Source organism: Mobula birostris, chromosome 6 (genome assembly GCF_030028105.1).
Source record: "Mobula birostris isolate sMobBir1 chromosome 6, sMobBir1.hap1, whole genome shotgun sequence".
NCBI classification, from domain to species: Eukaryota; Metazoa; Chordata; class Chondrichthyes; order Myliobatiformes; family Myliobatidae; genus Mobula; species Mobula birostris.
The window spans coordinates 84,279,144-84,293,389 of record NC_092375.1 but is presented as its reverse complement, the minus strand read 5'-3'; the positions used below and the strand labels follow the sequence as shown (position 1 = coordinate 84,293,389).

Genomic DNA, 14,246 nt, shown 5'->3' with positions numbered 1-14,246 from the left:
AAAATGCCGTTTTTACAATGTTAATGAAGAGGCCTTAAATAGAGAAAGAAAGGCAGGTGGATTAATTCCATATGGATGCAGTACATGTTGCTTAAGTATTATCTCACCGTAGTATCTTTGAGATGATCTATGGACTAAGTGTCAGATACGAAGTTTCAGGACGATGGAAGCTTTGCATTTTGCTAAGGCTCATGGTATTCAAGGCCAGTACAAGTCTGATTATTTATTCAACTCCTGCTGCTGAAGAATCCATAATGTGTTGGAGAAAAATATGTTGGAGCTCTATTGCCTCTGTGTACAATTTTCAGAAGTATGTCAGCACCGTTACGCCTCCAGTTAAACTCACCGTTATGGGTTGATTTCTCCTTGCTGCTCTCAGCAGTTTCGTTCAAATTCTCTCCATTGGCTGTCAATGGCTGTCCCATAATTTCTTCCTCCGTGGCACCCAGGTTCTGGACAAGGAAGTAGGTGATCATCTTTCCTTTACCTTTCACTGTAATCGCCCCCCTTTCCTCTATTTCAAAACCTTTCTTCTGCAGTGCTCTGTAAGAGAGTACAGTGCTGTTAAAACAACTTGTGTTGTTAGATGACCCTTATGTACATATTTTACCAGGAATAATGGACTTGTGATTTTACGGTGCTCCTCATGACTTTTGGATGTTCCAAAGTAGTGTAGTCATTCATGAGAACTGCCACATCTAACGTGCAGACATTACCATTCCATAACCACCAATAACATGACCAGATAAACTATTTCAACAGTGCAGAGGAAAATGCAGTAGCCAGAAAATGAGGAACAACTTGTTTCTCTTTAAATAATTCTGTAAGGGGTATTATGTGGTAGAAAACTTAAGATCAAAGATGCACAGCTGGCAAGAATTGGAAGAGGACTGTGATTGCAGAAGTACAAATGAGCATGGGAAATAGAAGCAAGAGTGGGACTTTAGCTCTGGTGTTCAATAAGATCATGGCCAACCTTCTACCTCAACTCCATCTTCCTGCACGTTTCTCTGTAGCCCTTACTCACAGTACCCTAAGATCTCTCAATCCCAATCCTGAAAGTAGAAGACAGCAGAACCGGAGAAGATGAATGTGATGAGGAGGATAAGCCCACGAAAGGATTTGAGAAAATTGAAACTTGAGGCTGTGTTGATCTGGGAGTCAATGTGAATGAGTGAGCACCAGGCCAATGTGCAGGCAGCAATGTTTTAGATGAGTTGAAGTTGGGAGTTGGGAGCCTAGGTGGTCTTGTAGGTGAGTTGAAGCAGGAGCAGAGTTGCTGGATTCCACTACCTATTCGCTGATGCACTGAGATGGATTTTCCCTGGCAATCCATGGCTCTCCATCCTTGAGGCAGTGTTAACTGTGTCACCAAATAAACAATACCTCGGCATCTTCTGTCCTACCACTCCAGTCAGGACGGGTCCAGAATGAATGCCAACCCGGATCTGATTTTAGAAAAGAAAGAAAGAATTTAAAGTGAAACGTGACCTTACAGAGGCATGTAAAACCATGAAGGGTATTGATAACATAAATGCATGCTGTCTTTTTCCCCAGAAGAAAAGTAAATCAAAAACTAGAGGCCATTAGTTTAAGGTGAGAAGGGAAAGATTTAAAAGGGACCTGAGGGACAACTTCTTCATGCTACCAGAAAAAGTGTTTGACGCAAGTACAATTACAACATTCAAAAACACTTAGGCAGGTACATAGATAGCAAAGGTTTAGAGGGTACAGGCCAAATTCAGGCAAATGGCACTAGCTTAGATAGGCATATTGGTCTGCATGGACGAATAGGGCTGAAGGGCCTGTTTCTATGCTGTAATACCATATGATGTTACACCAGTTAGCTGTGAGGCCATTGGTTCTCAAATGTCAGTCTCAGGTGAAAAATGATCATTTTTATGTCCTGAGTTATGGGCATCAGACAGGGTCATGCATGTGGTCCTGTACTCCTGTTAGAATTGCCACAGATGATTGGAGAGCTCCAAACTCCTCCTGAAATTCCAGTCTTACAGCACCTAGAATTGCCAACTTGGTTGTTTCCCTGGGGATTCCTCCAGTATCCCAGTGAAGTTTGTGATCAGAGGTCAAGTTAGCCTTGTGCAAGCTCTGGGCCAAATCTTTATCATTTTACCATATGAATGGATGGACTTTCTAAAGTTAAAATTAAATCCTGGTCTATAATTCCCACGATTATCTTTCTTGATCAAGGGAATAATATTTGCCATGGACCCCAAGATCCCCCTGTTCCTCCAACACTGTTAAGAGTTCTGCCGTTAATCCTGTGCTCTACATTCAAGTTTGACCTTCCAAAGTGTATCCCTTCACACTTTTCTGAATTGAACTCCATCTTCCATCTCTTAGCCCAGCTCTGCATTCTATCGATGTCCCATTGTAACCTATGACAACTTTCTACACTACCCACAACACCACCAACCTTCATGTCATCTGCAGACTTTCTAACTCACCCTTCTGTGTCCTCTTCCAAGTCATTTATCAGGACCACAAGGTCCCAGAACAGATCCCTGTAAAATGCTACTGCTCACCAACTTGCAAGCAGAATAGGGTCCACCTACTACCACCCTCTGCCTTCTATGGGCAAGCCAATTCTGAATCCACGCAGCCAATTTTCCCTGGATCCCATGCCTCCTGACTTTCTTAATGAGCCTACCAAGGGAAACCTTGACCAATGCCTTACTGAAATCCATGCACACCATATCCACTGTTCTACCTTCATCAATGTGCTTCGTCACGTCCTCAAAGAATTCAGCCAGGCTCATGAGGCATGACCTGCCCCTCACAAAGCCATGCTGACTATGCTTATCTAAATGCTCACAAATTCTGTCTGCAATAGTTTGCTCATCACTGATGTAAGACTCGCTGGTCTATAATTCCCAGGATTAATATTTGTCATCCTCCAATCTAATAGTACTACTCCTGTGGCCATTGAGGATGCAAAGATCATTGCCAGAGGTGTGACAATCTCTTCACTCACTTCCCATAGTAACCTGGGGTATATCCTCTCTGACCCCAGGAATTTACCCAGGAGGTGACTCGTGCCAGCAGCTCCACTGGAAACCATCAAATATTCCCGCTTCACTCTGCTACAGCTGAGAACCACAACTACATCCGAGGTCTGTACAGTTAGCAATTTAAAAAATCTATTCCCTCTCTTCAACTAGTAGACATCCATCACTGTCCATTTTCAACACTTGCCTTGTTCTATTAGCACTTAACAAAACTATCATGCAACAAGAAGTTATTGGCCTCTTTCTTATCTTCTGAAAGAACTATGGATTAAAACATCAGAATCCAACAATTGGCATAGTCGGCAGGATATTGCAAAGTTTAAGGACTTGGAATAATCACAGACAAAGTAGAAATTTGTCAGTGCCTAAACAAAAGGGGTAAGAACGTCTTCTGTTCCAATTTATCTGACAGAAAACTTAGTTCTGGCTTCAATATCATTGGCTGGAAATTAGGATTGAGGACTACTACAATACTATTTTGTAAAAAAAAACAGATATAAAAAATATTGGTTGCAATTCATTTCAATTGCAGGACAAATTATTTTGGATGCCTGGCAAACTATTGGTACATAGTAAAGATATCAATTGCACTATCTGTCAGTTGCAATCCATTAATTTGGTTACAGGGCAACCCATCAGTCGCAAGATGACCCAATGGTTGCAATCTATTCAGTTGTAATCTATTCGGTTGCCAGGCAATCTATTTTGGTAGCTGGACAATCTATTTGGTTGTAATCTATTGATATTTTGAGATCATGGTCAAAGTAGCAAAAGAATGTACAAATTAAGATTGAAACAAAATAATGCCCAAAATTGTGAAATCTACTGAGAGTTCTTAGCTGAATAAAACATCTCAGTTTGATAAAATAAACAAAGAAGTCTGGCTAAAATATACCGACACTGTTAAGCTTATTGAAAACCAGATAATGCCCAATGGAAAAGAAAAACCTGGAATGGCTGTTAGTGATTTACAGATAAGACCGCATGGTTGGTTTGATCAAATGTGTAAGCGAATTAAAGAGCTAATGGGACGAGTAAAGTCTTTTACTAATCTAAAGAAATGCAAAACTTGTGATGAACTATAAAGCCGGTAGGATAGAGAGAGCAAGAGGTCTAAAGAACAAATCCTTGTATTAACTGAATGAGCAAACAAAAACTACAGGGTAATTGAACTGAAGTGCAGTGTACGGAGTTTCAAAGTGGACTGAGTCCATTTCCAACAGTGCAGCCACGACTTCAAGTGGGCATACCTGCTAGCAGTGCTCATTTGATGTGGCCTATGATGCTACTGCTGGCACTCCACCCTGGGAAACACACCCTACATCAGACAGTTCCCAGAGATAGTCCTGGCATCTGAACTAGGAATTACTGCCTATATTGAACAGTGCCAACAGACAGCATCACCATCTGAACTCCATAGAACTACAGGATGGACATGACATGGACTCTACAACGGTTACTACCAACTCAAATGAGGATGATGGTAACGAAGCAATAAGATTGACACACGTAATATGCTGAATGAACTCAGCAGGTCAGGCAACATCTATGGAAATGAACAGTTAGTGTTTTCGGCACAGACCACGACTCTCCTAATTGCCAGTCTGTGTCTGGGCAAAGATTGACCACTATATCACAGTTTGCTCAAATAAAGACAAAGGGAGTGAAGACATGCAGGACTGAAGATGAGACCATTGCTCACCAATGTATTGACGAGCTAACCGCTCCAGTGGCAGATCCATCAACTATTGCTCAACTACTCAACAACCTGCTGAAAACAGTAAGTGCTCAGTCAATCCTGTGATTCTTAATGAAGAACAACTGAAAGCATTTCAAACTTTAAAGGTGATGTTGTGTACTGCACCTGCATTGAGATTTCCTGACACAAGTAAACCATTGTGTGTCTCATTGTATGTCAATGAGAAACACAGCTACATGATGGCAGTCTCAACTGAGGTACAGCAAATCCAGCTACACTGTTACCATTGGACATATAAAACTATGATGACCATGACTGGAAGAACAATGACCTGCCATGAAGATGCAAGTTATTACAAAGAATTGCCTCTATCAAACCCAGATCTGATACTGTACACTGATTGAGAGAATAATTTGAGTGGCTGGATGGGCCACTGATTCTGTACAATAAGCAGAACTGAAAGCTCTGATTGAAGCCTGTAAACTGGCAGAAGGAAGATTAGCTCATCTCTGCTCTGCTTCTCGATATGGTTTTGGAGTTGCTCATGATTTTGGAAACTTATGGAAGCAAAGAGGACTTCTTAGGGCCGTAGAAACACCAGTCTAGAATGACCAACTAGTACAAGAACTTATGGATGTCATACAATTGCCATCAGAAGTTGCTGTATTAAAATGTAAAAGCCACTCAAAAATAACAACAACTAAGTATGTTGAGGAAGGTGTGCCATGGCCTATGGCTCTTCCTATGGTCTTATGTAACATCTGAGTAATCCCAAACAAGAAAACCAAACTAATACCATTGAAGGTAGTAACAAGACATCTATGTCACTGCCAGGAGTCCGCGATCACAGTGAAGCTGATATACACATTACAGCAGACAGTTTAGTTAACTATTGTGTGAAATTAACCCAGACTGTACAGTCTGCTTCTCAACAGGTTTCTACCATCTGGAGTGATCCAACAGAAGGAGGATATAGCCTGATTCCTGTCGAGTGGGTCCTGATTAAGAAACCATATAAGGCATCAGTGGGAGATCAATAGGAAGGTCCTTATCGGGTGATGTTAATTGCTAACTCAGCAGTGAAAGTAGAAAGCAAAAGTAAGTGGATACACACCAGCCAAGTGAGCTAAAGTGCTATTCGGATAGGACAACACACACTGTGATTAATATGCTAGTAATCTCTAACTGAGTGCCTACGCTGCTGGGCTACAGTGAGCAAATCACTAACCAGCTAGAAGACTTCAAGCTAGTCACCAACTACTGGACATTATGAAATTTATTCTACTATTTTTTTTACTGTTATATTTTTGCCAATTTTCCCTTCTCACAATGTGTCAGTTTAGATGTCCCTCAATGTATACTTGCGAGTATCACATGAATTTGCTGATGCCATTAATGCCTCTAGCTGGGTATGTCAGTATATACAGCGCACTCTAAAATATTCACCAATGCTAGGTATTCCTGCAGTTCCAGAACAAATGTACACCTTCTTTATTAAACATTCCAGCAATGGTGATATTGACATTATGCCTGTAATTCATTATTCTCAAGGGAGATACAAGAATACAATGGGAGATACAAGGGAGATGCCAGTATACCCACAACATACTATCTTAAATTGGATCATTTCTGTAAATATAATCAACATGATTTAGGGAATCATATCATTCTGACTACTCATGTATTTTTCCTGGGTAATCTCTATATCATGACAAAGCCATTAGATCTTTTCATGTGTTCACTATAAAAGCTACCTTTTGTATGAGTTCAGAAGGTACCATTTCAATAAGGCATAGTTCATGCAGCTACCTTTATATTATACTAAATAGGGTAACGATTTGGGAATTTTCATTAGCGATCAGAAAAATACTACAGTTCAACAAAGCTCTGCCATATAATAAGAATTGGTCTAAGTTCATGGAACAATAGTACTTAATGTGCACAAATGATGCCTACAACTCTTTTCCACGTAATTGGTTGGGATCTTGTTATTTAGGGCATGTTTTCCCTCCCATGAGGCATATACACACACCTTACTTTTACCTCCTGAGTCGAGAAGTAAACAAGACATTTCAGAAGATCATTTTGCATCAATTATATTTCCATTTTATAGTGTTGTACAGAGTATAACAGAGAATCGAGGAGCATTTCAACTCCTTGGCCTCCCAGCGCATGTGGCATTGCATACAGGTCACTACAGACTTCAAACCTCCTAGTACTGTGCCCCCTTCCAGCTCTGCTTCCCTCCCTGATGAGCTCAATTACTTCTATGCTTGCTTTGACCGAGAGAACAAGGAGGTCACCCTCAAAGTGGATCTCCCACCTGGTGAACTGCCTCTCTCACTTTCCACCTCCGATGTTTGTGTCACCCTGAGCAGGGTGAATGTACGGAAGGCAGCTGGTCCAGATGGAATACCTGGCCGTGTGCTCGGAGTCTCTGCAGGGCAATTGGCCAGGGTCTTCACGGACATTTTTAATCTGTCCTTGGCCCAGGCAGCTGTCCCCACAAGCTTCAAGATCGCCACCATCGTGCCAGTGCTGAAGCATTCCACTGCCACAGGTCTGAATGACTTCCTCCCAGTTGCACTCACCCCCATCATTGCATAGTGCTCTGAGAGACTGGTTCTATCACATCTGAAATCCTGTCTGCTCACTACCCTGGACCCCCATCAATTTGCCTATCGCACCAATAGGTCAACAGAGGATGCCATCTCCATGGCACTTCACTCTGCCCTGACCGACCTGGACAGCCCCAACTCTTCCATCAGAATGCTGTTCATTGACTTTAGTTCGGCATTCAATACTGTGACCCCCTCCAAGCTGATCGCCAAACTTCGCCAGCTTAGTATCAGCTCATCCCTCTGCAATTGGACCTTGGACTTTCTGACTAACAGACCCCAATCAGTTAAGTTAGACAACCTCTCCTCCTCTACTCTCACCCTGAACACCGGCGTGCCTCAAGAATGTGTGCTGAGCCCTCTTCTGTACTCCCTTTTCACCTATGACTGCGTTCCTGTACATGGTTCTAACTCCATAATCAAGTACGCAGACGACACCACAGTGGTTGGCCTGATCAGAGGGGATGACGAGACGGCCTACAGTGACAAGGTCCAGCACCTGGCCACGTGGTGTGCCGACAACAACCTGGCCCTTAACACCCAGAAGACCAAAGAGATCATTGTGGACTTCAGGCATGCTAGGAGCCACACTCACGTCCCCATCTACATCAACAAGAGCTGTAGTGGAGCGTGTATCAAGTTTCAAATTCCTTGGTGTCCACATTTTCAAGGATCTCACCTGGTCCCCGAACTCCTCCATCCTGGTCAAAAAGGCGCAACAGTGCCTTTATTTCCTGCGGAGCATCAAGGAAGCTCACCTCTGTCCCAGGATACTGTCATATTTTTACCGCTGTACCATTAAGAGCATACTCACCAACTGCATCTCAGTATGGTATGGCAATTGTCCCGTATCAGACCGCAAAGCGCTCCAGTGGGTGGTGAAAACTGCCCAGTGGATTATCGGCACCCAGTTGCCCACCATTGAAAACATCTACCATAAACGGTCCTGGGCAGGGCAAAATGCATTATCAAGGATTTATCTCACCCTAACCATGGACTTTTTACTCTCCTCCCATCCAGTAGGTGCTACAGGAGCCTCCGCTCCCACACCAGCTTCTTCCCTGAGGCTGTGGCCCTGCTGAACCTCTCATCACAGCACTAAGCAGTATTGCACCAATATTGTACTGTCTCAGTACTTTTATGTTTGTGTGCTGTAGCACTTACTTTTTATTTGCAGTTATTTTGTAAATAACATTATTCTTTGCATTTCTGGTCAGCTGCTAACTGCATTTCATTGGTTTTGCATCTGTACTTCGCACAATGACAAAGTTGAGTCTAATCTAATAAGAGAGATTAAAAATGTTGCTGCAGCTTCATAAAGAGTAGCAAATGACACTGCTGATGCCTTAGGAAAAGTAACAGCAGAAATGGTCACCTCGTGTAGGATGGTTCTTCAAAATCATATGGCACTAGATCTTCTCTTAACAGTTATAGGCAAGGAGCATTGTACTTACATACCTGATGAGTCTGAAGACATAACCAATTTGTCTATCATATCCGCAAAGCAGCAGCTAAAATACATCAATCTGATGGATGGGATTTCTTTGACTGGATTCACTTAAATCTCAGAAGCTGGACTTGCTCAATAGTACAAGTCATATTATTCATACTAATATGCCTTATCATAATTGACATCTTTTTCACTTGCTTAAAGTTGATCATTAATAGAATAGTTCAAACTTGCATGTGTGCCTACTAACCTGCCCAACCATAACACAATCCTATGAATACTTAGAAGAATATATTCCTTTTGAATTTTCAGAACTCAAGTTGTTTTTGATCATTTTATATTTAACGTAGATACCACAAGTTTCCCTGCCTCTGAATTTTTGGATGTAATGATTCTAAATGTGTGATTTAGTATCAGAGGAGAGATTGTTGGATCTCACTGTTAAATTGTTTTTTTTTTAAGTTTAACAATTAATTGTCTGCTTGTATTTATACAATTACATATTTTCAAGTAACTGCTTACTAGGCTTCCTAGTGACCATAGTGTGTATATACAGCTGTTTAATATATCTCATAGTGGTTATATTGGTATGATTCTGGATATTTCTCTTGCTACTGCATTATTTGAATAAGAGCTTTCTCATTGATTGTCTCTTATTATAAATTTGAGTGGAATTTTCCATACCTCTGTAGTATAAAAGAGCTGATCACGAGGCTAGCACCATCTTAGTTCTTAGATCTTTTGACTTTTCCTCTCTTCAACTAGTAGACCTCTATCACGCTCTGTTTTCAACTCTCGCTTTGTTCTATTAACAAGTTTTGTGCCTTTTTCCTGACTTCTGAAATAACCTTGGATTAAAACATCAGAATCCAACATCCCCCAACTATTGAATCCCCTCTCTCCACTGCTCTCCTCTTCCCCCCTCTTCCCTTCTGAGCCACAGAGCCAGACTCAGTCACTGTGGCTTTCCCCTGGTTAATTGTTTCCCCCAACAGCATCTAAAGCAGTATACTTGTTATTGAGGGGAACTTTGCACTGTCCTTGGCAGCTCTGCTGGGAAAGGTGCAGGCTTTCCCCATTTTCAGGCCTCAGTTGTCTGGAGCCAGTGATGGGAGGGTGACTGGCAACAAAGATGTAAGATTTCTCTGACAGATAGAAGCAGCAGGCAACTTAGGAAACTATATCTCCGGACTTTCAGCCCAAATATTTCCCCCACTCACCACTTCCATTTCCCTGGCTTTGGACATGCACTCCGGTAAGGAACTTATTGTTCTTAGACTGGTGAAATACTCCTGGTCTCCAGCAACAACCATGGACTGAAACCCACAACTGTTCCCTTTTCATGAACTGTATGTCTCACCCTATCTTGATGGAGGTGTCAATCTGCAGAACAGTTTGGAACTGTTTCCATACCTGAATTGAATCCCCAGTAACTGGGTTCTTCACCTTTCTTGCCGCAATCCTCATTCCCAGGGCAAAGTTGGCAACCCTTTCTGCATGGCTTGCTACGGGTACTGGAACCCCGCTGACAATCATGTAGGCATCCCCAATTGTTTCCACCTGCACGGAACCAAAAACATATTCATTTGCCCTCAAAACCAGACAGCTACACATAAGCAGCATTTGTTTACCTTAATCCAGACAGAAGAACTTCATTTAATAATTTCAGTAACAGTAGCATTTCAGGAACACAAGTATACCAAGATGTGAGTTTGCCATTTTCTGCAGCTAATCAGGACCTACTATTGGTTTTACATCCTGCAGTTCTGTAATTAGGAATGATCGATGCAAGTGTAGCTCTGATGGAGGTGCTGTCCTTCAGGTGAGACATTATTTTTGAGTGGACATAGGGGATCTCTTTAGAGAAAACTAGCATCCTTCCAGCATCCAACCCTCAGTCAAGCCACAGAAGAGTACCTGCTTACCATCATGTTGCTGCTTACAGAGTTTGTTGTGCACCAATTGGCTTCCAGTTATAACAGTAACAACAATTCAAAGGTGTCTTATTGACTGGAAAGGACTTTTTGCATTGTGAGAAAACATAATTAATCTCTCATAAATATAACCTCTCAGGTTTACCTATGTGATAAAAGTGAAGCCCAAGGTTAAGTTAAGTTTGGGCACGCACACATACCATGTCTGCAGTCGATAATGGATCAGATCTTCTGCTGATGTGCCCTGATCACCCAGAAGATAAGTTTGGCACTGAGTTACTCCTGGAACAGAGTCCCTAATGCATCCAGGCTCCCAGTAGGTCAGCAGCCTCAGCTACTCATGGACTCTACCAGCACAGATCTCGCTTCCCCAACTCTCAGTGGGATAAATATTAGCCTAACTAGTAATTTAATTAGATTAATTATTTTAGTTGTTTTTTTAAGTGTGAGTGTTACTATTTGTCATTCAACTTTCAAATAATTTTTTACATTTTTTGCAGATCCTGAGCTACATTGGACATTTGCGCATGTAAAAGACATTCAGAGATATTCAACAGCAATAACAGCTTTGACAACTAATGCAGCTGGGGCTAGGGCTTCAGTGACTTTCAACACATCTCTGTCAGTTCAACTGGAAGGCTAAAGGGATCGGGGGTATGGAGAGAAGGCAGGTACAGGTTCTGAGTTGGATGATCGGCCATGATCATACTGAATGGCAGTGCTGGCTCGAAGGGCCGAATGGCCTACTCCTGCACCTATTTTCTATATTTCTATGTTTCTATGAAAGAAATATACTTCGGTGGGTCACAGGAAGACTACACCCAAAGGTATGCTGGAAGCAACAGGGGAAGTGATATTGGTAACAATGCATTCTTTAACTAGCATGGGTCACAACAGCACCTCTAGCCTTGCACTTCAATCCCCAACAACAGCATATTTATCAGATTAAACACTGTATAGGAGCCATGTATCTGTCCTCTATCTGCTTTGTATTTGGTATTGTGCGTTCATTATGTTTATTACAGTAACTAGTCACGTAAGCGGGGGTCGTAGTAAAAGCAAAGGGAGTAAGTTACCTTTTCTTGTTTATTTCGAGGCAGTTTGTAGCTTGGGACCAGCAGAGGTATCGTTTCCTGACTGCTAAGATAATGCTGAGATAATGCTTAAGTTCATGTTTGTTAATTGCTAATAAAGGATTTGATTTTTGGAGCAATCATTAGAGCTGGGGCCACGCCATGCAATTATAATAACCCCGTAACAGTTGCAGGCTAGCAGCAATTGTTTTGTTTTGGGGTTTGATTTAGTTTTGCCACTACACACTGCAAAAGCTGAAACCAACAGGACAGCTGGAAAGTCCAAGGAGTTCAGAAGGCTCGTAGCAGAGATGGAAAGGAAAGTGGCCACGAGCCCAGATTTACCATGATCACAGTGCCCTCAGGTACATGATTGGAAATGGAAAATTGAGCAGGAAGATTCACTACCAAAACTGGCAGGAAAGTTCCAACTCCACAAAAATCCTGCAGAGAGATGGAGAGTTTTTTTTGTGATTGTGTGAAGAATAGTTACAATGCAGATTGCAAAGCCTGAAAGGCAGATGCAAGCAGATTCAACAACAATTCTAAGAAGAGAATTGAATAATTATTGGGAAAGGAAGTATTTGCAAGGGTATTAATTGTGTAGCTCTATGAGCCCATGCTGTCTATTTTGTGATGGTCCTGTGCAGTTTGATCAAGTAATTTCAACCAATTGCACTGGGAGGTCCCAATGGCACCATTAATTTTCTCTTTTTTGGTTAGCTAATGGCATGCTTTTCATCTGACAGTTTAAATCCATTTTACTGAGGGGTTTCAGTTTTGGGGTTAGGTGCCAATGCTGTACGGCTCACCTTGTAAACGTCATGGACTGACGTTATGCGGTCAAATCGGGAATACATGGAATTGAGCATGTGGACAATCTGGATGGGCTCACAAGCAGCACAGATGCTGGTAAACGTCACCACGTCGCTGAAGAGAATGGTACATTCTTTGAAGTCCCCTGAAGGAAAATGCAGACGTGTGTCACAACCACCATCACTTATGCAGAGGCTGATGAGCAACTTCTAAGGGAAGTAAATGTGCAAGTTCAAAGGAAGCCTGAATCATCTAGCCTGAAACTTGTCACAATGAGGAGCACATCGGGCAAACTCAAAGTTAAGTTCATTGTCATATGCACAAATATATGTAAGAACAGGTACAATGAAAAACTTACTATGAGAAACTTAAAACATAAGCAACATAGACACACGCAAAAGGGGCAAGTTAGGTCAATGTGTGAGTGGATGTAGCACAGACCAGAAGGCGGAATGGCAAATGTATGTATTTTTAATTTTGCAGTCATTTGCAGGGGAGTTAAGGGTTATGGGGAAAAGGCAGGTAGGTGGAGATGAGTCCATGGCCAGATCTGCCATGGGCCAGATAGCCTACTCCTGCTCCTATTTCTTATGTTCTTATGTATCTAATTTCAGATTGACTAGATGTTAGGTTCACTCTCAATCCTGTGGGAATATTCCCTGAAGTGTGGGCCAACAGCCAGGATTAAGCAGGGATTATGTGTTAAATTCCCAGACATCCTACCCTGCAGAAACTCATTTCAGGGAGGTAGCGCCATCAATTTGCGGGAGACTTCGGGGAGAGGTGGGATGTCTGCAATAGAGTAGCTCCTTAGCAGCTAGCCAGCTAGTTTAAATAACGTTAGCTATGCTAATGAACGAATGACACCTGTTAAACTCACCTCAACATGTCCTTTACAGTCTTAACCCACCATGGGCAATAGAAAAGTCACTGTTGCAACACTGTCATTATTTCTGACTCCTATTAGGCAGGGGTACACTTTAGGGTAGTCTGGGGTGACGTACGTTTAATGTTTTCTTTTTTTGGAACACTCTGTCATGGCATGCTCTCGCTCTCTCTCTCTCTCTCTCCCTCTATCTCATGGTCGCTCTCTGTCTCTCACACGCGCTCTCTCTCATGGTTGCTCTCGCGCTGTCTCTTGCTTTCCCCTCTCGCTCGCTCTCAAAAAAATTGAATTCCGGGATATTGTATATAATTTGCGGGCATCAGGGAGCCACTATCAATATGCGGGAGACTTCCGGGAGAGGTGGGATGTCTGAGTTCCGGGACACTGCAATGAGCGATCCCAGAACAAACATCATTTATAAATTTTTTTCAATTTTGTTTGCCATTTTAGGAAGTCAGTTATATTGGTGATCTGAAAACAGGACCATTTGAATGGCCATTTTGATACTGAAATACCTGCTCATTTTCCAAAAATTGTGAATTGGGATAAGTTGGTTCGAGGCAAAAACTATATTACATCAGAAATAAAAATGGAAAAAGCTGGCAATATTCAGCAGCAGAGGAGCATCTACTGCATGACGAGATAAATAGAATCAACTCTCACTGAAACTGGGAAAAATTGGAATAAAAAATTGCTAGGAAGGAGAAGTCAAAAGAGAGGCTAATAGGTTGCAGACCAAGA

At 42.0% G+C, this 14,246-nt stretch overlaps 1 protein-coding gene across 1 annotated transcript in view; it reads right to left on the bottom strand.

The window, feature by feature from the left end:
* LOC140198701 (guanylate cyclase soluble subunit beta-2-like) overlaps window positions 1-14,246 on the bottom strand; it is a 54,973-nt gene that overhangs the window by 12,643 nt on the left and 28,084 nt on the right. Inside the window, exons 12-15 of the mRNA XM_072259718.1 lie at window positions 12,616-12,764; window positions 10,210-10,356; window positions 1,294-1,448; window positions 347-543 (exon numbers count right to left, since the gene is read on the bottom strand). Coding sequence (XP_072115819.1) covers window positions 347-543; window positions 1,294-1,448; window positions 10,210-10,356; window positions 12,616-12,764 — 648 coding nt within the window. The remainder of the gene's footprint in view (window positions 1-346; window positions 544-1,293; window positions 1,449-10,209; window positions 10,357-12,615; window positions 12,765-14,246) is intronic.